At 47.6% G+C, this 27,577-nt stretch overlaps 1 protein-coding gene across 5 annotated transcripts; it reads left to right on the top strand.

Moving 5' to 3' along the window:
• Positions 1-67: 67 nt before the first annotated feature.
• Cdip1 (cell death inducing p53 target 1) lies at positions 68-27,287 on the top strand. Of its 5 annotated transcripts, XM_090324979.1 has the most exons (7): positions 9,311-9,497; positions 15,344-15,431; positions 24,947-25,023; positions 25,483-25,586; positions 25,729-25,884; positions 26,461-26,734; positions 26,836-27,287. In XM_090324979.1, exons 4-7 carry the CDS (start codon positions 25,502-25,504, stop codon positions 26,945-26,947), a joined length of 627 nt encoding a protein of 208 aa, XP_090181105.1. In that variant the 5' UTR covers positions 9,311-9,497; positions 15,344-15,431; positions 24,947-25,023; positions 25,483-25,501; the 3' UTR covers positions 26,948-27,287. The 5 variants fall into 5 exon arrangements, with proteins under 5 accessions (XP_090181107.1, XP_090181106.1, XP_090181103.1 ...); XM_090324981.1 differs by lacking the exons at positions 9,311-9,497; positions 15,344-15,431 and adding an exon at positions 68-161; XM_090324980.1 differs by lacking the exons at positions 9,311-9,497; positions 15,344-15,431 and adding an exon at positions 8,923-9,005.
• Positions 27,288-27,577: the final 290 nt, after the last annotated feature.

A 27,577-nucleotide genomic window follows, 5' to 3' on the forward strand; every position in this document is an offset into this window, starting at 1 on the left:
TACTAGGAGACCAGAGAACATGATCAAGATGCATGCTTCTGAGAGCCTAGGTCAGCCCACGTGCCCTGGGGCATGCCTCACCCAGAAGAGATGACAAGTAATTACTGGATGAATATTTGAATGGTGAACTGGCAGCCTCTTCATTCAAGCCCTCTGATCATGTAAGGCTGATGACCCTTCCCAAGAGGTCTGGAGGGAGGGGATGGAAAGGCAGTTTGTTCTTCTGAAGTCTCTAGAATCAGGACTGAAGACAGATTTCTTAAGTCAGGAAGGCCCAAGTTCAAGTGCCGTCTTGAAGGCTAGGTTTTTAAGAGAAAAGAACAATGAGAAAAGAACCTGAAGAACTAAGTTCATTTGTGGACATGGCCAAATGCACCCCATATTCAGAAGGGTGTTCCAGAGAGAGATCGACAGGACATACTGATACCAGACAGACGAGAGGAATTTGTTAAGGGACTGGCTTCTGTAGTTATAGGGCTTTCTGCAGGCTGGAGGCTCTGGAGTCTAGAGTTTTCCTAGCTTAGGAAAACTCTAAGGGCCTCAGAAACAGAGAGGCTAGAGGTAGAGCTTTCTTTGTCTGAGGCTAACAGGCAGAGTACCTGAGAATGGGCAGAATGCACAAGTGGAAACCATGGAGTCCAAAGCAGGGGAGGCTAGGGTGCTAGTGTCCGAGGACAGAGGAGGAAGAACATAGTCCTGTCCCTGGAGACAGATGACTACATTGCCCCTTGCTGACTGACTGTGGGGCTACCCACAAGGGCAGATCTTCTCACCTAAGCTGTAACCACTGCCAACACTGACAGAAGGCTTTACTAGGTATTCCTTAAGCCAGTCAAGGTGACATTTGAAACGGGCCATCATACCTGCTAACAAATGTTTCTTGGTTCCCCACTGTGCTGTGCCCTGCCAGTTCCCCCATCAGCCAGACCTGCTGCACCTATCGGGCCCTCACCTGTCAGGCTTTACCTCTCTTCCAACTCTCACAAACATACGAACGACCCATCTCATCTTCCCATGGGAATCCGGGGGCACCTTTCCCCGCTTGTCAGTACAAAGCCAGCTTTTCGTGGTGGCTCTGACCCCCCTGGGGTGTCCTTCTCTGGATGATGAGAATACAAGATGTGGCATGACATGTGAAAAGAGTTCTTGGTACTCCTTCAAGGCACAGACATTTGCGTGTGTGCTGATCTGAACTCAGGGCCTGGGCGTTGACTATGAGCTCTTTAGCTCAAAGCTAGTGCTTTACCACTTGAGCCACAGCTCTAGTTCTGGCTTTTTGGTGGTTAACTGGAGATAAAGACTCTCATGGACTTTCCTGCCCGGGATGGATTTGAACTATGATCCTCAGCTCTCAGCCTCCTGAGTAGCTAGGATTACAGGAGTGAGCCACTGGTGCCTAGTTAAGGAACAGACTTTTTTTCTTCCTTCTCTTTCTAGTGTCAGAACCCAGGGCTTAGCACATAGTAGACTCAGTACACTTTTGCTAGATGGATGACCCCTTCAAAGGATCTGCCAGCTCTCAGGGGCTACATCCTAATCATTTAAATTTGAAGAGGTGGAAATAGCCAGGGATGGCAAGTGTACGAACAGCAGAACCCACGCTATGGCATATGACCAGGCAGGAATGCTCTGGAAATTTTTTGGTATGGCAAAGTGGAGCAGCTCTGTACACCCTGTGACCCAGCCCATCAGAACAGGCCTCATGTCACATACTAGGCTGTTTGTAACATCATTATGCCTAAGAGGCAAAGTCCTCTTCTGGGATTTTTAAGGCTCCAGGAGCAGCTAAGTAGACAAACTAGGTCATATTTGCAGGTGAGACTGTTATACAGCAAGGAAGAATGCCCATGGGTCACATGATTGGCCCTCACAGCTAGAAAACTGGGCAGAAGCAGCCATATCAATCAAGTTCACACTGCAGGAATGCATTGCTATAAAAAGTACAAAGCTGGGGCCGGTGTCTGGCCTAGTGGTAGAGTGCTTGTCTAGCATACATGAAGACCCAGGTTCGATTCCCCGGCACCACATACATAGAAAAAAGCCAGAAGTGGTGCTGGGGTTCAAGTGGTAGAGCTCTAGCCTTGAGAAAGTCCAAGGACAGCGCACAGGTCCTGAGCTCAAGCCCAGAGCTGGCAAAAAAAAAAGTACAAAGCTGAAGAAACTTACCTCTGGAGTATGGTGGTACATGCTTGTATTCCTAGCAGCTGGGAGGCTGTGGCAGGAGGCTTCCAAATGACTCTTGGGGTAACCTGGACTTGCAGGGAAGCATGAGATAGAGTTGCTGGGGTGTGATCTGATTGAAAAAACTCACACTCACCACTCAGAGCACCGTCCTGCACTGGAGGTCTGGAAACCTGCAGTGTCCAAATCCTGATACAGTGAGGGCTGAATGGCGCGTGTTGGCTCAGCTGGCAGGCACCTTGGCCAGCCTGGCTACGACAGCATCTCATCCAGCCAGAGGTGTGCACACCCAGGCCTGGTGAACTCTATGGACCTGGGATTGACAGGGTGCTGGCTATGAGACCCTGAGCATGTTCCTTACCTACCCTGGCCCTGCATATAGATTTGAGAGCCAGAGGTAAATGTGTACGGGTTTTCTGCTGTGTGTATCGTGCTTGGCTGGATACCCAGGACAGAGTGCTTAGTGATATTAGCTTGTCGGAAGCTTTCAAGCCCATAGTGCCTCAACCCACTGTGGGGGCAGCGGAGGCCAAGGAAGAAGCAGAGGTGGCAGACCTGACAGCTTCTCCTGACCAGTCCCTGCTCCACTCTTGCAAGCAGAACTGCTTTCCAGACGTCCTTTAGTCACTCGGGGCTTTTGCATTCCAAAAATTGTACACTGCATCCTAACCAGGTCCAACTTATATAAGAATTAAAAACAGGGCAAAACCAATCTATTCTTAAGAGCAGTGACTCCCTAATCAGAGCCTGTGAGTGGAAAGGGCCATGGAGAAGACTGTAGGTGGGGAGACGGCCATATTCTAGGTCCCCACCTGGTGCCAGTGCTGGCTGTGCTAGCAAGGGGGGCTTGTGAGCACTTACAAGCACTTGTCTTTATGGAGTCTCCAGGTAAAATGTAGGCCTAATTTTTATTTCTTTTGAGCAGGGTCTTGGTATGTAGCCTAGACTGGCCACAATGTCCCAAGCCCCCTGAGTGCTAGGATTACAGACATGTACCACCACTTTCTCCTCATCAGGTCTTATTTAAAAAGAGTAGACTGAGTGGGGGAGGGGGGTAGGGAAATGGGGACCAAGACATGTGAAAGGGTATCAATGTATGGGAATTAATGCACCATTTATCTGGCAAATATCATGTAACCCTTCTATTAATTACAATAAAAAATATAAAAAAAAGAGTAGACCGAGAAAGATAGCTCTCAGTGCTGTCATGCAAGGAAAGGTAAGCAAGGGACTTGGCTCGGTCCTACATGCCACTGTGTTGCTGCATTAAAGCACAGTCAGGAGAATGGGCTCAGGCACTGCGGGGTGGGGGGGTCTGAAGGAGTGCTGCCCACTGAAATCCAAGAGGTGTTTGTCCATGGTCAGAGGATGGTGTTCTGGTGGCAAGGGCCACCAAGTGCAAAAGCACCTGTGGCTGAAGGTGTACCAGGCCTCTGGTGTTCCTGCTGCCCTAGTTTTGCTAAAATCTGGACTAAAAATAAAAGGCCGTTGGCTTTGCAATGTGTACTGATTGGAGGTGAGCCTCAGGTGCCAGGGGAAGAGCCAGTGACACTGAAGGAGCTGCATTCTGGTGTGAGAGGAACAGTTCCAATGCAAGTCAGAACCTGGTACCTTCTGGGACAGTCATAGGCTCCTGATCGGACAACTGGAGGATTCCAGAGCAAGAAACAAACCATGTTGCCTCACCTTTATACTAAGATGCCAGCCTCAGCTTTGTTGTTTCATTATGTGTCTGAAACCTTCCCAAATTGCCTTGGGTACCTCTCCCTCCCTCCTTTGCTAGTAACATCTATTTTAAATATCTAGTTCACATCCTATACAATTCCATCTGTGTTCAGGGCCTGGGCACTGTCCCAGAGCTTTTCTGCTAAGGCTAGGGATTTACCACTTTGAGCCACAGCTCTGTTTCTGGTTTTCTGATGCTTAATTGAAGATAAAAGTCTCAGGAACCTTCCTGTCCAGGCTGACTTCTCACCAGGATCCTCAGATTTCAGCCTCCTGAGTAGCTAAGATTATAGGTGTGAGCCACCAGAGCCTAGCAGAATCCACCCATTTACAATGTACAATGCTTTTCAGCACATATTATATACATATTATATATATGTATACACACATATGCAACCATCATGACAGTCTGTTTTGGGACAGTTTTTCCCCCCCTTTTTTTTTGTTTGTGTGTTTTGCCAGTCCTGGGGCTTGAACTCAGGGCCTGGGTACTGTCCTTGGATCTTTTTTGCTCAAGGCTAACGCTCTGCCATTTGACCCACAGCACCACTTCTGGCTTTTTCTTAGTATGTGGTACTGAGGAATTGAACTCGGGGCTTCATGCATGCTAGCTGAGCACTTTTATCAATAGGCTATGCTTCCAGCCCGTCAAAACATGTTTTAATCACTCTAAAAAGTATTCCTTATTTTTCCTTTCCTCCTAGCCCCAGGTAACCATCTTTCTTTCTGTTCCCCCACCCCCGGCCTTCCAAACTATTAGACTGTCATCACTTTGACAAAATTTCTGAGGGAGATCCACGTGGGAGAAAATAGGCTTATTTTGTCTCACAGTCTCAGAGGTTTCTGTCTGTGGGAACATGACCCCATCACTGTGAATCCGTGGTGAGGCCCGAGTATCACGGTGGAGATGCATGTCACTCATCTCATGGCAGCTGGGAACAGAGACTGCAGGGAAGGGGCAAGGTCAACTTGTACACTTCCCAATAATGCCATCAGATGACAGCCAAGCCTTTAGCTCTGGCCATTGAGGGCACACTTCAAATCCAAATGGTAACAGAGACATTTTGCATAGATGTAGTCATACAGTACATGGTCTTTCGTGACTGGCTTCTTTTACGTGGCACAATGATTTGATAGTTATGTGTTGTAGCCTATAGCAATACCTCATTTCTTTTCATGGTAAATAATATTCTGTTGTCTGAATAGGCTCCTTTGAACTCAGGGCCTGAGCACTGTCCGTGGGTTTTCTTCAAGGCTAGTTAGTACTCTACCACTTGAGCCACAGACCACTTCTGGCTTTTCTATCTATGTGATACCAAGGAATCAAACCGTGATCTTCAAGCATGCTAGGCAAGCACTCTACCACTAGGCCAAACTCCCAGCCATCTTTCTTTCTTTTTCTTTCTTTTCTTTTCTATTTTCTTTTCTTTTTTTGCCAGTCCTGTGGCTTGAACTCAGGGTCTGGACACTGTCCCTGAGCTTCTTTTGCTCATGGCTAGCACTCTGCCACTGGAGCCACAGCGCCACCTCTGGCTTTTTCTGTGTATGTGGTACTGAGGAGTGGAACCCAGGGCTTCATGCATGCTAGGCAAGCACTCTATCACTAAAACCACATTCCCAGCCTTCCATTTTGTTTATGTATTCATCTGCTGATGGATATTTAAGTGTCAATGAAAACCAGAGCTAGACAGTAGCAAAAGCTGCATAAACCAATTTTATTCAAGAATAATTGCAATGGAGGAAAAGTGGAAGAGACTCAATTCTGAAGACAAGGAAAGGCAAGCATTTATACCTAAGGCGTGGGAAGGTGCTGTTATAGTTGGAATATGACTGAGGGCGGAGTAATTCTTGGCTAATCTGGTCTAACCCGACTCTTGCTGAAGGCATTGCCAGGGTAGATCCAGCAAGCACCCTGGGTTATGATGGGAGATGAGGACTAAGGTCAGAAATCCAGGGTAGGAACTTATCTAACAAGATTGGTGCTAAAACTGAGCTACACAAAGAAAGTTTCAGATGCTCACATTGAAAGAAGAGTCAGAGGAAACTGACCAAAGTTTGGTCTATTACTCTTACCCTTTGGTGGTGAGGAATGTGACCTAGGAGTACGAACAGTGGCACACAGGTCTTTGTATACATGGATTTCCTCTGTTCTCTTGGGCATATTTCTAGAAATGGAAATGGAAGTTGTTGAAGGACTTCATTTAATCTATTTGTTTTAGACAAAATCGCTATGTAGCCTGGGCAGACCTGAAACTTTCCATCCTCCTGCTTTCCTTTCTTTCTCTTTTCTTCCTCCTGAGTGATAGGACTACAAGCATATATCATCATGCCTACATACATTTATCATTGTTGTTTTTTGCTGGTCCTGGGGCTTGAACTCAGGGTCTGGGCACCATCACTGAACTTCTTTTGCTCGAGGCTAGCATTCTACTACTTGAAGCACAGCACTACTTCCAGCTTTTTCTGTGTACTGAGGAATGGAACCCAGGGCTTCGTGCTTGCTAGGCGAACACTCTACCACTAGGCTACACTCCTGACCCTTACATTTAATGTTTTAAGGAACATTTGCCTTCATAGTTACACACATACTTCAGTTATTTCATTTATTCCTAGATTCTTGCTCATTGTAGCTGGGAGGTGATGATTCAATCTTATAGGCAAGCTAATTGACACATGGGCTCTCCCAGACCAGCAAGTATTAACAACTACCACTTGCGTCAAGTGGCACCAATATGCCAGGCACTGTGAAGTGTCTCAGTGAGTAAAGCTGTCTTATGAAGCAAACTGCTGTCGTGTCTCTCCCATTTTGAAGTTAGAATTATTAAATATGTTGAATAGCACCATATAATGGTGTGACCTAAGACTTGAACTTAGTTTCTTCTAATTAAAACTTAGGCTTCTCATTGGTTTTTGCACCGGATCCTAAACGGATCCTAGATAGTCAGCAAAATTTCATAAAGCGTCTTGTGGGGCTAGCATGTCCTGTTCTATTTGCCTTTTGCTGCAGGGGATACATTTGCTCCCCTTTAATCCACAATTATTCTTTCCTTCCTTACCCTCTTCTTAGTCTCAAAGCCACCTTCCCTTCCTAAGGTAACTTCCTGCCTCATATTTCAGCATGACTTATTACTTACTGAGTAGGATGAATTCCAAATTCCCTCATACCTGCATCTTTCTTCTACCCTCCTACCTAGCCATATAAAATTGCTTTTCTGGTCTGGGGGTGGAACTAAGTGGTAGAGCATGAGCCTCACACGTATAAGGTCCTGGATTCTAACTCCAGCAATACCCATAGACACTTGCATTTCCCCAGATACCGCATTTCACTTCTCTACCTGAGAGCCCTTAACCACTTTTTTTTCACCTGGGGAACTCCTCCTACACATCCTTGAAGTACCAGCTTAGCCCAACTCCTCTTTGAATCATTCCTTGTCTGGGCATTCCCTCCTTTGAACTTTCTAAGCTTGCTGACATCTTCAAAACAGCTTATTTTGAAGCTATTAGGTTAGCCTCTATAGCTGGACTGTGTTCACTTTGAGAACAGAGATTGGGCTTCATTCCATTTTGTATATTTCCAAGCCTAGAACAAGACCTTGCTTGGTCAAGTGAGTAAATGATCTAGATCTAGATTCCACATCTGTGTTGTCCAGTACAGCACCCACAAATCACATGGGGCAAACTCTTGAAATGGAACCAAATTAAACTTAGATGTAAATTATACAGTGAAACAATACAATGTATTCCAAAGGCAGTGTAAAAATAAGTAAAATGTTTTCACTGGTATTTTTATGCTGATAAAATACTGACATAATATTTTGCAAATGATGGGCTAAATATATAATATCACTAAAATTACCTTCACCTATGTTTTACATGTTTAGCAGGAAAAAATTTTAAATATATATATATATATATATATATATATATATGTGCTAGCCTCTGTTTCCTACTGGCTTCTATTGTGCTAAAGTACTCTCCACACAGGAAACAGAATCAAATCATATATAGTTAAGTCTTACTGTTTAAGATAATTATATACTATGAAATCTACTATAAATGATGCATTATACTGAACATTGAACCACTACTTCTTGGGGGGAAAATATAGGGTTAGGTCCTGGTGAGCCTCTGGGCACACATTTTGCAAACAAAATGAGCGACACTGGTTTACGAGTATGTAAAGATACCTTGATATATATATATGTGTATATATATATACATATATTGTTGATTCAATGCCAACTCTGAATGAAGTTCACTGAACACACATTCTCTCAGTAAAACACTTCCCAGCTTCCTTACATTTAGGAACTAGAGAGCATTTTAGCCCTACACTTGGGGGCTGTTTTAAAGAGCAAAAATCACCACAAGAAGCACAAACATATGAGAGATTCGTGGCGAAGTCACAACAAGGAGCACAGAAATAAGGAGACCCCCCCCCCAAAAGGACAGTTGAAGGCTCGATCTGACCTCAGCGAAGACCGTCCACGAGTGAACGGGAAAGCACCCTAGTGTGGATCTGGGGGGAAACAGCTCAGTATTAGTAGTGCGTCTGCGGAGCACCAACAAAACTTAATGGTGACGACTGATGGTCATTCTGGCGTCGGCCAGATCCACATTCGTTCCCACAGCCCACCTTCCAGGCCTCTCCCACCCCGTCCCGAGGAAGCAGTGAGGCCATCTGGCGACTTTCCTTCGTGGCCTTGGCCGTTTTGTGTACGGTCTACACGAAGGGAAGGGGCCCTTTTGAGAACTGACCACTGTGTGTGACGCAAATGAGGCCCGGAAAGGGATAAAAAAAATAATAATAAGTAATAAAAAAAAAAAAACAAAGTGCGCCGTCCTTTCCCCGCGTGCCGGAGCTGGGGGGCGGAGCGGAGGCGCGGACGGGGCCGGAGCGCGCGCGCCAGCCCCGCGGCTCCCGGGACTCCGCCACCTTCTCCTCCGCTGACTGACAGGCGCCCGGTCCTCCCACGTGCTCAGGTCGCGCCCGAACCGCCCGGCCCCCTGACGTCACGGAGGCGCGTCACGTGCCGCACGCGCGAGGCCCGGCGCCTCACCGAGACACCACCGGAGCCTACCGGCCTCTTCTGACAAGGGTAGGACAACCAGCTGCGGAGGCGGCCGTTCTGCTGCAGCGTTTCCTCTGCTGACAAGCTGCAGGGACGGTGGGTCGCCTCTGCGTATTGGGGGGGGGGTGGCTTCTCTCCCAGGAACCGCCTCCTACACCTATCACCCTCGTCCTTAACGGGGGCTGGGCCTCAAACACCACAGGCCCGGTGACCTGGGGGCGCGAAGTCCCGCCCCCTTCCCGCGTTGCATGCCGGGCCCTTAGATCCGTGCCTCCAGGCGTGTTGCGGGAAGCGCAGCCTGACTACAAGTCCCAGGAGCCTCTGGGCGTGCAGTTTGACTACAAGTCCCAGGAGCCTCCGGGAGCGCAGGCGATCTGCTGGTCCCCGGGGCCGCTGGGCACACGGGGGCGGCGTCCCCACCAGAACCCGCGGACTGGGGGGTTTACTTTTCGTCGGGTAGGACGAACTCCCTCCCCGTCTCCACGTCCCAGACAAGCCTCGCTGTGCTTGACTTCGGAGGTAAAAGGGGCGGGGACGGCCTGGTTCTGCTCCTCTCCTTCGGAAGGGGTGCTGGGACCCCGGGCGGTCTGGGCGAGGGATGGGGCCGGGCGGGGGGGGGGAGGGGGCGGTCGGTGGTGGTTGCGGTTGGGCTGCGGCGGCCGCTTTCCCGGAGCCTTGAGGTTACCAGTCTTGAGGGCCCGGCTACCAGGGTGGCCCCTCTGATCACCGGTTCCGTCGGTGTCGAAGCTTGGGCCGAGGGACCGGGGTTCTGTAGCCGGGGTCTTTAAGCCGAGCAGCCTCGACGAGTCCCGCGCGGGTGACCTTGGAGGTCCCAGGGGAGCCCGCCGCGCGGCCCCCCCCCCCCCGCCGGCTCGCCGGCGCGTGCGGAACTGGACGTGACTCTGCGGGGCCCTCGAGCAAGCTGGTTAGGGAGGTGGCCGGCCGGTCAAGCCTCAGCGCCACCCAGGACCTTGACGAAGGTGGATTCCTTGGGTCCTCCCAACAGGTAGCAAGAAAGATGGAGTAAATCGGCCTAGGATCTTCTGCGTCAGAACCAGGAGGATCCTTGTTACCAGGGAAGATGCCTGGGTCCACCCCCCCCTTCCTAGGCTTATCCGACCCTTATTGGGTATGTTTATGGGGGTGCAGCACAAGAATCTGTATCTAATAAGCTCCTGAGATAACCCTCGAGGCTGAGGATCAAGGGCTCTTGGCAAGGGGTACCTTGCCCCTTAGGTCAGTTTTGTGTATGTTCTCTGGGGTGGAATGTGGACAAGGCAGGACCTTAGCAAATGGGATCGCTCTCCTTGATACTTTGCTTCTCCCTTGGGCGCTGACCAGAGTTGGGTGGGGTGAAGAGGCCAGCCAACTCTGCTTGCCCTTTAAAACATTTTATTAGTGTGTACTGGTTGTGATATATATCCACAAATACATACATTGGACTCTGATCAAATTTGATTCTTCCTCATCCTTCCTACCCCTTCCCCCCCCCCCCACCCCTTTGTGTGTGTGTGTGTCCATCCTGGAGCTTGAACTCTTGAGTAGCTAGGGTTACAGGCATGAGCCACCAGTGTCTGACTGTCCTGTTCTCCTAATAGGAAAGTTATTGTTAATAACTTACCATTTCAGGAAACCCATCCACTCCACATTTACTTAGGAAAAATCTGAAACATACAGACAAATTGAATTTTTCCATTGTATTGCCCATTAGCCTCTGCCTAGAATGTACATACAGTTAATGTTTCGTTGCAATTTTATCGAATATCCAGTATTGTTTATCCATGCCAAAGTATTAGCACATTAGTACATTTTATATTAGATAGCATATTAGTACATTTCAACTCCAATTAAGCATGTACATCATTAATTAGAGTCTTAGAATCTTTCTCTTTTTTTTTTTTTTTTTTGGCTAGTCCTGGGCTTGGGCTCAGGACCTGAGCACTGAACTTGGGTTTTCTCAAGGCTAGAGCTCTACCACTTGAGTCACAGCACCACTTCTGCTTTTTTCTATGTATGTGGTACCAAGAAATTGAACTCGGGTCTTTGTGCATGCTAGGGAAGCACTCTACCACTAGGCCAAACTCCAGGCCATCTTTAAAAAAATATTTTTGTATCTGTGTGTGCCAGTACTGGGGCTTAAACTTGGGAGCTCACTGTCTTTTTTTTTTTTTTTTCCTGTTTATGACTGGTGCTCTGCCACTTGAGTCATGCCTTTACTTCTGGCTTTTTTCCTCCTCAGTACTGGAGCTTGAACACGAGGCCTTGCACTCTCAGCTTTTTTCACTCAAGGCTTTCACTCTACCACTTGAGCCATACCTCCAGCTTTTTGCTGGTTAATTAGAGATATGAATTTTCTCAGATTTGGCTTCAAAGCTTGATGCTGCGATCTCAGCCTCCTGTGTAGCTAGGATTAAGGGCATGAGTCACTGTTTTCCAGCCCTGAGGATCCAAAGAGGTTTAGAGGTATTTCCTTAGCATGTGGCTGACGAAGCAGGAGAGACCTTTCATGTGCTCCTAGGAGGATTTAAAATTCATCTTTCTTGAATCACCTTGAGAGTAGAAACATGGAATGTGTGAATACTTCAGGGAATAAGATTGTTTTGAGAGGGAGAGAATGTAATGTGTCTCAAAGGCCAAGTTGCCCCAGCAGATCTTACTGGCAGTAATTGAAGTGATCTTGCCTAGTTTGAACCTACTGGTTTGATGGGTGTTTTCTAAAGTAGGAGAGCAGGCAGGAAAGCACATTTGGCAAGCTCTTGGTGCTAGTGAATTAGAGATCATGGCTTTGTGTCCCTTTGGCCCTAGTACTTGGTTCCATAATCACAAGCCAATCCCTTTCTTACCCTGTTCACCTGAGACACAAGAGACAGGCTCTATGGAAATTTGTCTGTGTTACAGAAGCACTATTCAAAGAGAAGAATGTGTGTTTCCTCATAGAGAGGACAGTTTGAGAAATGTGTCAGTTAAAGTCAGCATTCTATGTTATTGTGTCTGTCCTGTATGCAGACAATAATCTAGTGAGAAGACAGCAAGCTGGGAAGTTCTGTAAGGACCTAACCCTGAGTGGAAGGAAAGGAGAGCCAGGCTGGCAGTGCTGACAGGTTTCTTGTCCCACAAATGTACTTGGAAGTAGAATGCACAGAATGGAAATATGCCCATTTATTTCTTAGGTCCCTTCAAAAGCTTCTGTCTCATCTCCATACCGTCAGGATTCTCCCAAGTACTATCTTAGGGGTCGGGGAGGCAGAAGGGAAGGTTGATAAACCTCTGCTTAAGGAGATGGCTTATCTGGCCACCTTTTAAGCGCTGGCTTTACTCTGCCTTTCCTACTCTGAGACAGCAGTGCTTTGGGGATAGTGATGGGATCCTGGGACCAGCACTGCTTAGAGGTAGAGTCAGCAAACCTTAATGGAGGCCATTCCTGTGACGTTGAAGCCATTTGCCTTCTCAGAGCCTCATTCATTCCATCTAGGTAAAGCACAACAGCCAGGACAAAGACCTGTATCTACCACAAGTGCTGAAAAGATTATGGCTCCCTCATATTAGATCAAGTAAAAACAGCATAAAACCGTGTCATACAGGACAAAATGGTCCGTCGGACAGGCACAGTGCCATACATATCTAATAGTCCCAGGAACTTAAGTTCAATAACATTCTGGTACTTTCTGTGAAAACAGTTAACATATTTTTGGCAAGGTTAGAAAATATTTTTTTTATACCTTTCCAGTGTCCCTGGTTGTGAGTGTCATAAAAACTAGATTGCTAGTGTGTTCAATAAATGTTAATTCAGTCTGGATTGAGAGCTAGTTACACTGTCTAGGTTTTTCCTTATTGAAGAAAAAAAGGACACAATAGGTAGAAGTAGGTAAAGAAAAGTACAAGAGTTGCCTTGGAAGCCAGGAGCTGGTGGCTCATGCCTGTAATCATAGCTACTCAGGATGCTGAGATCTGAGGATCACAGTTCAATGCCAAGCTAGGCACAAAAGTCGGTGAGACTCTTTCTCCAGTTAATCATCAGAAAACCAGAAGTGGCACTGTGGCTCAAGCGGTAGAGTGCTAATTTTGAGCTTAAGAGCCCTCGCCCAAAGTTCAAGCCCTGCAACTGACCAAAAAAAAAAGTTGCCTTGGGTGGCTTTTGAAGATAATTCTAACAAAAGGGTAATGTGTTATAAGTGTCATAGTGTTCAGCTGACATGAAGTACAACAGCTTTACAAATTGGGGCTCTAGAATGAATGAGATTTTTGTTCATTGTGGGACCCTCTATGTGTTTGTTCTTTGTTCCTCCTCAGTGGGCTCTCACCTGTCATCCTCAGAGGTACAGATCCTCCATCTGGGAAAGCAAAGGTGTGTTTCAGTGATTTCCATGGAGTCAGCGCACATCAGAGTGGGGCTGCATACCCAGCTCTCCCGAACGGCAGGGGTTAAAGGAAGAAAGGACCAGGGAAATGGACAGGAAACAGGTTTTCCTGGCCCTACTGTGATTAAGTCTCCATGGAACTGATTGTACAATTCAAGAAATGGTATTTTTTCCTGTTTTGGATTTTGGCCATAAACAAAGGCATTTGCAGGAAGGAGCCAGGGAAGTCCATCTGAGCTATGGCTGTGCTCTGGCCTGGGTTAGTAATAGCATAGGCCATCCACTGAGGTTAATCTCAAACATTCATCAAATGTGGAAGTATGAGGGTACAGTAGGGTAGGGCTGGAGTGAATTATGGTAGGTCTGGGACCTGGGGTTGAACCTGGACTTTTCCCCTTGAACTCCGACCCATCAGATGAGATAGTAGAAGCACATTTTTACTATGGACTTAGGAGGGTTTGCCAATTGCTCAAGGGGGGGAAAATGTACGGATTCCTTTTCTGTTTTTTTTCTTTTTTGGTCAGTCATGGGGCTTGAACTCTGGGTCTGGGCGTTGTCCCTGAGCTTTTCAGATCAAGGCTACCGCCCTATCACTTGAGCCACAGTGCCACTTCCAGTTTTCTGGTGGTTAAGAATCTCATGAACCGGGTGTGGTGGCTCACGCCTGACATCTAGGTTCAAAGCCAACCCTGGGCACTAATGATTTTGAGACTCTTTATCTCCAATTAACCACTAGAAAATGGAAAGTGGGACTGTGGCTCAAAGGATAGAGCAATAGCTTTGAGCTGAAGAGCTCAGGGACAGCACCCAGGCCCAGAGTTCAAGCCTCATCACACACACACACACACACACACACACACACACACACACACACACACACACACACACACACACAAAGTCTCACGGACTTTAGTGCTCAGGCTGACTGAACTGCTGTCCTCAGATCTCAGCCTCCTAAGTAGTTAAGATTACAGGTGTGAGCCACCACGCCTGGCTTCCAGAACCCTTTTCAACCACCATTTTGAGACTGGGGTGTAGCCAACTGAAACAAGGCCTTCTGGTAGGGAGCCCCAGCCCAGCAATGTCAGCCTGGCTGTGGTGGCGAAATCTCCCTCCTGTAAGCAGTGTTGTTTTGGGGCCTAGAATTTCTTACCTGTCCTCAGAGATGGACCCACAGCTGGAGCTCCAGTTGGTTTTCCCTAGTATCTTCTCTAAATTCTTCCCAAGCATGCCCTAGCTTCCCTGGGGCTGCTCCCTGAAGGCAGGAACTTTGAGGTGAGTAGTCTCCAGTGAATTGTTGGGTGGATGTCTTGACTTTTTACAAATAGGTACTCACTTGGAATAAGAAAAAGGTGACAGGATAGCTCTATGAGTAACCTGGCTCATGCTTGATTAAACCTGAGGAATCCTGGCCAGTTCTAGGGAGAAATCCTCAAGAAAAAGCCTTAAGTGTTCACTTCTTAGTGCTCATATTCAGGTATTCTTGTATCCTTCAAGAATTGAGGCTTAACCCCTCCTAACCGCCATCAGAACCATGTTCCAGTATCAGTTACTTTCTTAGTCTGGTTGCCATACTAATCCATTTCTTGTCAAACTGATCAAAAAAGGAACTGTACTTACAGCTGCTGGTTTTAACCAAATACTTTAGGGTCCCCCCTCCAGAAGCTGCTTATTGATACCAGGGACATCTAGTGCATTGAACATATGATGTGGGACAACCCAGTTCCCCAAATTCCCTTAAAGCCTCCCAGCTCACTCAGTAAAAGTGAGTGTCCAGTTACTACAGGGCCTAACCCAGCCCCTCAACCCACTATCTTTTATCCTAAGCACCACTCTCCTGTCACAGGATCTGCTCTGATGTTTTCTCTGGACCTTCTCCCCAGCCCTGCACATGGCTCACCTTACCACCTTTAGATCTGGAATGTTCTATGCTTAAGGTAGAATCACAGCTCCGCAGCAGTCATCCCTGTATCACTGTGTGACATGCTCTGTATTTCTGTTTTACAGGTCTTCCTCCCATCCATTAAGACAGATGTCCCCACCTTCGTTGCCTAGGAAAGTGCTGGACACATAGTGGGAACTCAGTATTTGTTGGGTGAATAAACTCAGATGCTGTGTCTGCATTTTAGCTGTCTTGTCTCCCTAATAGCTGGTCAATTCTCTAGGCACACACTACTTCTTGTGCTCCACCCTCTCCTAAAGTACTAGGGAGACTTTTGTTGTTGGTGGTCGTGGGGCTTGGACTCTGGGCCTGGGTGTTGTCCCCTGAACTCTTCCGCTCAAGGCTTTACCCCTTTCCGCTCTACCCCTTTGAGCCAGTGCTATTTCCGCTTTTCTAGTGGTTAATTGGAGATAAGAGTCTCATGGTCTTTAGTGCCGGGCTGCCTTTGAACCTTGATCCTCAAGCTCAGCCTCCTTGAGTAGCTAGGATTACAGGCATGAGCCACCCTTGCTTAACTAGGGACACTTTAAAAAAGTATTATTATTATTTGCCAGTCCTGGCACTTGAACTGTCCCCGAGCTTCTTTTGCTCAAGGCTAGCACTCTATCACTTGAGCCACAGCACCACTTCCTACTTTTTTTGTTTATATAATACTGAGGAATGGAACCCAGGGCTTCATGCATGCTAAGGAAGCACTTTACCCCTAAGCCACATTTCCAGCCATTTTTTTTTTTTTGGGGGGGGGGTTACAGTTATACACGTCAGATAAAGAGTACTTTTTTGTTGTTGTTGGTCATGCAGCTTGAACTCTGGGCATGTACAAAGTCCTGAGCTCTTCAGCTGCTTCACCACTTCTGGTGGTTAATTGGAGGTAAGAGTCTCTCGCCTTTCATGCTTGGGCTGGCTTTGAAATTCGATCCTTATCTCCCAGCCTCCAGAGTAGCTAGGATTACAGAGGTGAGCCGTGGACACCCAGCTAGGAGTACATTTCTTTTTGAATAATGTCACCCCTTCCCTTGCTCTCTCAGTTTTTTTCCTCCCATTCCTTACTCACAAGTTGTATAGTTCATTTTCAACATAGTGTCCAGTGAGTACCATTGTTGCATTTGTTCACCTTTTGTCCATTTGTGTGCCTCTTCGTTCATTTGGGGATACTGTTTTGAATGGAGAATTGAATTTTCAAGCACATTCATTCGGGGTTGATTCTAAAATTGGATGGTAAAGCAAAGAGCTCATCAAGTCTAACTGCTCATTAAAGTCCTTGAATGACCTGTGAGTTTTGAGCGGTATGGAGGAACAGTGGCTCCATGGAGGACAGCTTTGTTCTGCATCCCAATTCCCTCCCATGAGAAAGCTGGGGGCTGGGCACCGCAAATTAAGCCTTTTGTTCCAGGTACCATGAAATCTTTGTAAATTAAGCACATAGGATACCACTGGCCAAGGCATTCAAAGGTATTTTGAACAACATCTGCAGATCTGACACTGGAGGCAGGGCTGATGGCCATAGGTATGTCAGGACAGCTGAGGACTTAGCTTCTCTGTATTCCTCAGCTGCTCTGAATAGTTGGGATAGCCACATCTCCATACCTGCATGAATGTCAGCAGAGCTCTCAGACTTTGCTATTGCTGATGGTTTTCCATCCCTGAAAGGTTGCCTCTACATGTCTGAGTCACAAAGGAATTTATACATGGGAAACATGGCAAGGCCAAACATGATGCACACTCCCATTTCCCAGGGAGTTCTTTTGTCCCAGCTTGTGTGAGTGAACTCTTAGGGTCCAGGGTGGACTTCAAGCAATAGGAATTTTGTTAAACTTCCATATAGGATTTTATATGATGCATAGAAAATTCTAATTATACTTGCTTCTCACTTGTGATCCTAGAGCACTTACATTGTCATTCTCCCAGTGTACCTTTGCTGACATTTGTGCTGTGATCGCTGGCTCTGTAGAGCAGGTTGTCATTGGTGCAGGCTGGCTGAGCTCCCAATGGTTACAGGATGGTTCCATGCCCTAAGACTGGGCTTTCTGTGTGCTTTTAACACTCTTGATAAGGCATTTTAAAAAGCCTGAAAGAGGGCCATTGTGAAGTCTTACTAAGGAGTAGTTGCTAATCTGCCTTGCATCTAGTCTGTTACTTTATCCTTTCTACCATAACCTCTTTGGCCATCCTTAAAAAATGAAATAGATCATTGTACCTCATGGTCTTCACCCAGAATTCCCTTCAGGAATAATTGATAGACAAGGCACTGGCGGCTCATGCCTATAATCCTAGCTACTCAGGAGACTAAGATCTGAGAGTCAAAACATCATTGGCATGAAAATCTGAGACTCATCTCCAGCTAACCATCAGAAGACTAGAAATGGTACTGTAGCTCAAACTGGTAGAGTGCTAGCCTTGAGCTGAAGAGCTCAGGGACAGCACCCAGGCCCATAGTTCAAGCCCTATACCTGACCAAAAAAAAAAATAATAATGCAGAAGTAGAGTTGTGGCTTAAGTAGTAGAATGCTAGCCTTGAGCACAAAAGCTCAGGGACAGCCCCCAGACTGAGTTCAAGCTCTAGGACTAGCAAAGTAATGATAATGGAATGAGACGTCTAAGAAAGACAAGATCACCTCACTGTTCTGAGAGCGAGTTGAAATATATGAAGGAAGAAAGGGGAACCAAAGGTTGCTTCTTCCTGTGGAATAGAGAGTCTTAGGCAGGTCCTGGAACAAGCCCCTCTTCCTGGACTCTCAGAGCCTGGAGGTGTTTGTGGTATAGTTAAGATTATTCCACTTGGTGTCTATGACTGTTGTGACGACATAGTTTGATTACAAAGAAAGGGCCTTAGCAGTTTTTGTAGTTCAGGATGGTATGTTTTAATCTTACGTGGCAGTTCATTTTGTCTCTGCTCAATGCAGCAAATCCCCCCCCCCCCCCAGGGCTTCCATTTTGATGGCTTAAGTGATGTTTCTAAAATTAGTTGGTTCTCAGTTACCACATCTTGTATCTGGGACAGGTGCTGGTGATTTCATTGACTAGTATGAGTGCAGCTATAGCTGCCACATTCCTTGTTTCCCCTCCATGTCTGTACTTCCTGAAGGAGTTTTCTGCATTGGCAGTAGAGCATGCAGAAACAAGGCAGCTAGACAGCTAAAGGAGGGCACTGGACAAGCCTGGGGCCATGCCCCAGTGATGGTGCTGGGCAAGCCCAGAGATTTTGTTCTCTTGTATCAAGTGTCCCATGGGGATTGGCACACCTCCCCTCTTGTCGGGTGATCTGCAGGGACTGTACCCATTCTCCCTGATACACCTGGCTTGGGTCCAACATCCAGGAACGAACAAGGAAGGCTGAGGGTCTGTTGAAGTGATGCTTCAGACCCTTTCTCCAGCCCAGGTTGATTGTTCCAGGCAGGCACGCTGTCCCTGACCCAATCCACCCTAAATGAGGGCCTTCAAGGAGCTTGTCCCTGGGGTGGTTGAGAGAATAGGTTCAAAGACATCTCTCTGGTCTTACTCTAGCCAGTGCCATTCTTTAAAGCTCACACTAGCTGGCCAGCCCTTCCCCACATCTCAGCAGGCATGGCCTGTGTCTAGCAGATGGGAGGCTGTGGGCAAGGCAGAGGGCTGCCTTTCAGTTTCCCCAGCAAGGCAGAACACCCTGCTCCTGGCCAGATGCCTGGAACCTGTCTTCTGTGGACAAAGGAGCCCCTCAGGCTTGCTGGTGCCAGGGCTGCCATGAGGGGAGTTCCTCTAGGAGGGGGTCAGTGGCAATCAACTGGGCCTTAGTACACAGCCACCCTGGGGAGTGGAGGGCCTTCCAGGATGTTGCTGAACTGGGGCTATCCAACAAGGCCTCTACATGCTCAAAAGGGAAGTCCACTAGAAAACTGGCCTTTAGGATATTGCTGTCCTGCCATTCTACATAGATGTCCCAGGAACAGAGGCATAGCCTCTGTTCTGCTAAAGAGTGAACAGAGAAACCAAATTACTTCTCTTGGGGTTGATGCTGGTGGTGCATGGGCACCAGGAGAATCAGACCCCCCCAAGGCAAAGACAGTGCTGCCAGTTGGTGCTAAGTGGTAATAGTAGGTTGCCTTTATTCAGAGTTCTCAGGTGCTAGGCCACCCTCCTGTGCTGGATGTTTTGCACTTTGCGAATTTTGATGTTTGTGATGGTCTCACTATGTAGCCCAGGTTGGCCTCAAACTCACAATCTTCCTGAATCAGCTTCTTGAATGCTGCATTACAAGTGTTTGCCACCGCACCCAGCCTTACACATTTTTTTTTAACCAGTCCTAGGGCTTGAACTCAGAGCTTGGGCACTGCCCTTGAGCTTTCTCAAGGCTAGTGTTCTACCACTCAAGCCTCAGCACCACTTCTGGCTTTTCTGTATATGTATTACTAAGCACTACCACTAGGCCACATTCCTAGCCCCTACACCTTAATTGTTTTATTTATTTTTGTTTATGTGGTACTAAGGGATCAAACCCCATGGCCTCATGCATGCTAGGCAAACATTTTACCACTGAGCCACATTCCCAGCCTATGCTTTCTTTTAAACCTTGCTTCCACTATGAGAGTTCAACAGATGAGGAGACGAGTCTCATGTGTCACACAGGTATATAATGCTGCATTGGGTGTAGTTGATGAGAGTGTATGTCATGACTGCTTGCTTCCATGGCAGCAGGTACCTCCCCAGAGTGCAGCCCAGGTAAAACAACACAGTGTCCCCAGTGAGGACCCAAGACCCATAGGCCACCCTAGGTGGCTATCCCTGCCTCCAGGTACTTAATGGTGCACCTGCTTACATTCCAGTGGGGTTTCTCCAGCACAGTGGTTCTCAATATGGGATCTGTGGTCTCAGGTTTCCCGAATGGTCTCAGAAGATCTGAGGATCATGGTTCAAAGGTGGCCTATGCAGGAAAGGCTGCGACTTATCTCCAGTAGACTACTAAGTAAATAACAGTGTTCATTATCTTGCCTTTTTTGCATCATGCTTCATTTAAATAATGGTACAGAATCAGGGAAAGAATCTGCTGGAACTTAAGCTAGTCTTCACTGCTATACACATGACTCGGTGCCACATAGGCAGTAAACATTATTATTATTATCATCATCATTATTAATTAGTCATGGGGCTTGAACTCTGGGCCTGGGTCCTGTCCCTGAGCTCTTTAGCCCAAGGCTTACACTCAGCCACTTGAGCCACAGCACCACTTCCGGTTTTCTAATGGTTAATTAGAGGTAGAGTGTCTCACAGACTTTAGTACCCAGGTTGGCTTTGAACTGCTATCCTCAGATCTCAACCTACTGAGTAGCTAGGATTCCAGGCGTGAGCCATTGGCACCGGCTATGTATATATATGTATTTTTTTTTTTCTGCCAGTCCTGGGGCTTGAACTCAGGGCCTGGGCACTGTCTGAGCTTCTAGTACTAGAAGGCTAGTACTTTACCACTTGAATTACAGTACCACCTCTAGCTTTTTCTGTGTGGTACTGAGGAATTGAACCTAGGGCTCCATGCATGCTAGATAAGCACTCTACGACTTCCCAGCCCCATACAGTTGTTTTAATTTGTTGGCTGAACTAGCTACTTTTTGGATAGAGCTAAAAAAAAAAAAAAAAAAGCTGGACACTGGTGGCTTCTAGCTACACAGGTGGCTGAGATCTGAGGATCATTGTTCAAAGGCAGCCTAGGTAGGAAAGGCTGTGACTTATCTCCAATAGACTACTCAGAAAAAGTTTGAAGTGGTCCTGTGGCTCGAGTTGTAGTGTTAGCCTTGAGCACAAACTACCTTTTGCTTCTACATGTGTTGCCAGGAGTACCTGGCTCCTCATTTGTGGTCTTTAAAGATGTAATCTACAAAACCAAAATTTATTTGATGTTCTCAATAATCAAGTGTAATGGAGTCTTTCCACCAAAATTTGTTTCTGGTAGACCCTTGAGGAAGCAGTGCCAGAAGGTCCTTCTGGACCCTGTCCTCTGTCACCTGGCTCTTAAGAGAGCTTGCTTATATGCAGAGCTGGCCATGCTGAATGTCCCAGTAGGCCTTAAGTTTCAAAGTGCACCTCTCTCCTGGGCTTTCTTCCACAGGGCTTGGCAATGTTTCAGCTGACAGGCCCACCAGGACAGAAGAGACCATGGTATATGGCTGGTGTCCTCAGTATGTAGGATGACTTCAACTGGAGAATTCTTTAGACCCTGCAGTAGTGTCTGTAGCCAAGAGTTGTTCAGTCCTGCTGCCTCCCTCCAAGGGGACTTGCAGCTTCAGTTGGTATACTGCTGGGGCTGCCACAGGCTGCTGCTTGTTGGCTTGGCTTTGACCTTGGATCAATTGTGTTGCTTTCAGCAATAAGTAATGAATAGCCTTTAAAACATCAGAAGGCCAGGAACAGTCCCCAGGGCTCCAGAGCCTTGTAACTTGTAACTCCTGTTTGGGAAGCAACAGACCTGCAGAGAATAGGTGAACACAGCAGCAGGAGGGGATCTCCCACTCCCCAGACTAGTTCAAGCTGCCCTTCCCTGACTTGCCCTGGGCTTGTATTCTTTTCCAAATATAGTCATGCATGACATGCAGTCAAAGTGCAACATGACATTTTGGTCATAGGTGGATTGCTTATAAAACAGAGGTTCCAATTGGATTATCACTTACTGGTATATAGCTATTGTTTGCACAACATGGAATCACCTATTTCTCGGGATGCAGCCCCATTGTTAAGTACAGTTCAGAACTTAAATATGTTCACAAAGTTGTATATTCATCAAACCATGATTCCAGAAGGTCTTTGTCTCAGTAGTCAGCTCTCCTCATCACTGGGGCCTGGCATAGGGGGCAGGTGGCCTACCTCAGTTCACACAGGGAAATGAGGATTCTTTTTTTTTTTTTTGCCAGTCCTGGTCTTGAGCTCAGGGCCTGAGCCCTGTCCCCACTTCCAGCTTTTTTCTATGCATGTGGTACCAAGGAATCGAACCTGGGTCTTCATGCATGCTAGGCAAGCACTATCACTAGGCCAAACTCCTAGCCCCAGGATTCTTTATTTTTTCATATATTTTTATTGTAATTAATAGAAGGGTTACATTATATTTACCAGATAGAAGGTGCATTACTTCACAAACATTAATACCCTTTCTTCCCCCACCCCCGCCCCTAGGGAAATGAGGATTCTGACCCCAGAGCTCCCTATTCTGTCTATTTTCACAGTTGGACATGGGGCCAGCCTTCTAAGTGAGAGACAGAAATGGGGTCTTGAGTTTGGTGCTATGCTGATCCCATTTAGAAGACTTTCTTTGGAGCTGAGTCACATTTTATGTGGTCCCAAAATATAAACGCCCCTGCAGGCATTTCAACACCAATTCCTCACTCCTGGGAAAGTCCCCAGCTGGCAGCTACAGAAGTAGCTTCTTTGAGAGGCTTGGTGAGCACAAGGCCTTGAGTGAAGGGAATGCTTGTACCTTATAGTGGGCCTGCATGAGCAGGGGTTGGGCAGGGGTTAACCCTGAGGCTTAGGGGAGCAAAGGCTTGTATTCTAGGATAAAGCTTACACTGAGCAGACTCCACCCCACCCACCTGGTACTGAGAAGCAGATGCCATTTAGGATTTAGACATTCTCAGTAGGCTGGGGTGTGGATATGAGGGTGGCTTTGCAGAAGTTATGTTCCCGGGAGCAGTGGGAAGATGGCTGTGGTGGGCACAGGCAGGTGGAAGCAAGGCGCCAGCTTCCCGAGTTGCATGAGCAACTTCCTGCAGAAAGGTATGGCAATTGCTAGGTTATGTTGGTAGAATGCAGGGACCAGCCTTCCCTCTTGGACATTCTCATCCTGAGGCAGAGTCTGCCTCAGTTCTCCTGTCTTGCTGAATCTCTATTCTAAGGGTTTTCTTCTTGACTGCCCTCATTGGTGAGAATTCTAACAACTCAGGGAGACTCCAGGTTAGGATCTCCACAGTGCCTGTTCCCACATGTGAACGGCCTGGAGCCTCCTAACACATCAGCCACCCACCATGCTGCCCTCCTTGTACTGACAAAGTCCCAAATCTTTCCTTGCTGGCTGAGCCTGCACCTAAAACATGCCACAGACACTGAGCATCTTGGTCAGTTTGATCTGTAAAGTCCTGTGGTGAGACACCCACAAACACAAGCACCCTACCCCCTGCACATATCTCTGGCTCCATTTCTGCTCATAATTCAGCTATGGAAAGTACCTCCGGTCCCCCAAGGCCAATGGCTTCTGCAGCAGGGGCTACTGCTGAGGTCTGAGCAGTAGACACGAAGCTTTAGCCAGGGATGTGTGGCACTCCCAATATCCTCAGTATTGTGCCTAGAAATGGGTAGTTTAAGGCTCAGAATAAATCTTTCAAAACATCTGAGGTGACTGTGAGGCTGTGCAACCCTGGAGACAGAACAAGCTTGTTTGCCTTCCCTTTAACATGCAGATATTATACACTACTCTACAGGCTGCTCTGAGGCTGTTGAGAGCTCAGTGGTCTTGAACCCCCATCCGCCTCACTCCGAATGTCAGGACTGTACCTTTTCTGGGTCCTTACTCAGGGTAGTCTGACTTCCAAGAATACCCTAGACACTCCCATGACCTGCAATGGAATTCCTGTGGCTACGCCTTGCTGGCCATGAAATTTGGTGGTTTTTCTTATTTCCTACACTTTGCCTGATGCTGCCTCTGCCTGAAGGTTTGTGAGTCAAATCTGGCTGTGGTAAGCTCTGAGGTCTGAGTGTTGTAAGGCTGTTGATGTTTGCGTTCTGAGATTTTTTTCACAAGCTGTTGTCCAGATTGTCCTCTGCACTGGAGGAATGTGTCCCACTTTGTGCTGCACTTAGACGACAGGTGTGGATGTGAAGGGCTGAAGGAACCACTAGTGCATGGCAGGCAGCCATAAGGGAGATGCAATGAGCCCACAAGGGCTGTCTCCCCTACTACAGCATGTGTAGGTTCCAATTTCTTTACTATGTATTCATTCTTTCTAATTTTTTTTTTTTTTTGCTAGTCCTAGGGCTTGAACTCAGGGCGCAAGTACTGTTCTCTCAAGGCTAGCACTCTACCACTTGAAAAACAGCGCCACTACCAGCTCTTTCTGTTTATATGGTATTAAGGAATCAAACTTAGGGCTTCATGCTTGCTAGGCAAGCATTCTACCATTAAGCCACATTCCCAGTCCTTCTCACCTTTTTAAAAACTTGTCCAGAGGGTTTGTAATTCTCCACCTTCTAGAACACATTTGTAGATGCCTTGTCATCTAATCAATGTTTTTAAAAGTGTTTTGTATGTATACCTGTGTATATGTGATACGGCTGAGTTTTTTTTTCTAGATCATACTATTACTTGTAGTAGAAAAAGGTAGTCCCGGTGAAAATACTATTAATGGTTGGTCTAATGATGCAATGGATGAAGGAGGGTCAGGAGACCCAGTTTATTCTTCCTCATTCCTAACAGTGGGTATTAAGGAAATGTGGTGAAGAAGTGAGGCCGTGTTTGACTCCACTAACTTTCTCTTCAGCTTCCTATTCCCAACAGACAAGAACCACAGCTGGCTTCTTTTGCATTCATTCATACATGGGAACTGTTCAGGCCACTGTGGGGGAGAAAATGGAGCTGTGAGGCAGGGTGGGAGAGTGGAGCAATTAACTTGTGGGTGGCCTGGCTGACAGTATTGCTTCTGATTGCCTTGAAACAGCTCCCGAGAGCCGTATGTCCCAGCCAACAGTAGCAAGACCTTCACTTGCCTCTATTCTCTAAGCACCAGGATCTGAGGTATGAAGTCAGCTGCTACCCTTTTCCCTAGCTACAGCAGCTCTTGGTAGAGGTGACCCCTTGTAGTATGGCCTAAAATGTTAGAGGAGGTGCCAAACTGTCCTTGGTGGAGCCTTGGGTCTGGTTCTCAGAATTTGGGGGCCAAGCTTTACTTTAGTGGCTCCTGTTCTTAGGACCACCTCCAGCTTCCAAAGAATACAGGTGATAGAGAAGGTGGGGGCATTCCCAGTGTCAGTCAGTCCACTGGTCATACTCCAGAAGACAGCATTCTCAGCCTACTAGCTTTTTTGGTCCCATCTTGGACATTTCCTTGAAGGAAAAGGTGGCCATGGCATGAGACCCCTGCCTGCAGGAGGAGCCAGGGAGATGTGTTACTTGGCCTCACACTTTGGTTGGCAACCCCTACCAGAGTCCAGAGCCAGAATGGAACTCAGCAGTTCATGTCTGTTTTCTCTGCAGTCCAGGAGCATCAGTGAAGATGTCTAATGAGCCACCCCCTCCTTATCCTGGGGGCCCTACAGCCCCGCTTTTGGAAGAGAAAAGTGGAGCGCCACCTACCCCAGGTAGGGTCATTCCTCCCCTTTCCAGATGTGTTCACTCTTAACAGTGAGCTTATCTTGCTCCCAAATCACACTATGTCCCAAAGCAATGATATTCCACATGTGTTAAGCCCAGATTTCCTTAACTCTTGCCTTCTCTATCCAGGCCGCACTTCCCCAGCTGTGATGCAGCCCCCACCTGGCATGCCACTGCCCCCTGCAGACATTGGCCCGCCACCCTATGAGCCACCAGGCCACCCAATGTCCCAGCCTGGTTTCATCCCCCCCCATGTGGGTTCAGATGGCACCTATATGCCTCCAGGTAAGTTGGGAAGGGACACAAGGGGAGCACTGTGACAGTTGCAGAGGGAAGTTACTGGTCACAGACTGTGGACAAGGGGTGGCACAGACAACCTGGCTCTGGCTCAAGGCGAGTTCCTCAATCACAGTGGATGTTCATGTAGTCTCCTTGCCAATGACAGGTCTGACTTCTTATCGACAGCTTTCTGGTGCTACCGCTCAGGGTGGCTGGTCCTAGGCATACTACATCCTGACACAAAGAGGAGCTCTATCCAGGAGTGGGGCTGGAAGTAGGCCAAGGAAGTTTCCATCCTTGTAGGCCTGGTGACCTAGTCCTTTCTTGCTGTTGGCAAGGGGACAAAAAGGGGGAGTGCTGCAATATTTGTCTTGGTCCCATGGAGTAGAGACTAGGAAAGATTGGATAAATAGGACGGCCACACTGATTCAGGCTCCCAGCCACAAAGCCTCCTTCCACTGCTACTCTGTGGTCCTCTAGAAGGCTGTGTACTAGTGCTGGACCACTGGGCTTTCTGCTCATCTCACAAGACATGCAGCCAACCAATGATTTCTGTCTGCTCTATATTCTATGCTGTTCCAGGTTTCTACCCTCCTCCAGGCCCTCATCCACCCATGGGCTACTACCCACCAGGACCCTACCCACCAGGGCCCTATGCAGGTCCTGGGGGCCACACAGCCACTGTCTTAGTCCCTTCAGGGGCAGCCACCACAGTGACAGTGCTACAGGGGGAGATCTTTGAAGGTGCACCAGTACAGACAGTGTGTCCTCACTGCCAGCAGGCCATCACCACCAAGATCTCCTATGAGATAGGCCTGATGAACTTTGTGCTGGGTTTCTTCTGCTGCTTCATGGGGTACGTATGGGGTACTGGCAGAGTGGGGCTAGCAGGACAATGTAGACCACGTCTGCCCCTTTTCTTCAGGCCTTAATCTGTGTCACCGTCTCTTGATTCAGGTGTGATCTGGGCTGCTGCTTGATCCCTTGCCTCATCAATGACTTCAAGGACGTGACACACACATGCCCCAGCTGCAAAGCCTACATCTACACGTACAAGCGCTTGTGCTAACGGAGCAAGGCTCGGACTCCCCCCCCCCCCCCCCCATCAGTCTGGCCCCCTGTGCTTTGCTCCCCATGCTCAGTGGTTGCTTCCCCATTCCCATACCCTGGGTTTGGAAGCTGTGCCACCATCCCCAGAATCCTGTCCTCACCTTGCCCTACCCTGAGCACCTGACTCTTCCAACAAAAAATGTTGGATTTAAGGCCAAAGGCCAGTGAGTGGCAGAGGGGCGGCACTGAACTTGTGCATTACTGGTTGCTTGGCATTTGTGATCTAGAAGATAAGCTGGGAAGACTCTCTACAGGGGTCTTCATGCCTCCATTTCTGTCCAAGGTCCAGTCTTGGTCCTGGCTTTTCCTGAGACCAAAAGCAACTAGAGCAGTAGTGGGTCCCAGTCTGGGGGTTATGCCTGGAGCTATAGTTGTTGGTCCTAGAGCGGGCCCAAGTGGGACAGGGTAATAAGGCCTGGGCTTGTTACAGGACATTGTACCTCTTAGGTACTACAGGCAAGATATAACAGAAGTAGTGACAGCCATCCCTGGCCTTCACAACTCTCAGGTATGGAAACCCAGGATCTCTAGTCCCTTGTCCAAGTGCCCAAAAGCTGCCTGGTATAGGGTAGAAAGGATGCTGGGTATA

Source organism: Megascapheus bottae, chromosome 36, assembly GCF_031878675.1.
Source record: "Megascapheus bottae isolate mThoBot1 chromosome 36, mThoBot2.hap1, whole genome shotgun sequence".
Taxonomy (NCBI): domain Eukaryota; kingdom Metazoa; phylum Chordata; class Mammalia; order Rodentia; family Geomyidae; genus Megascapheus; species Megascapheus bottae.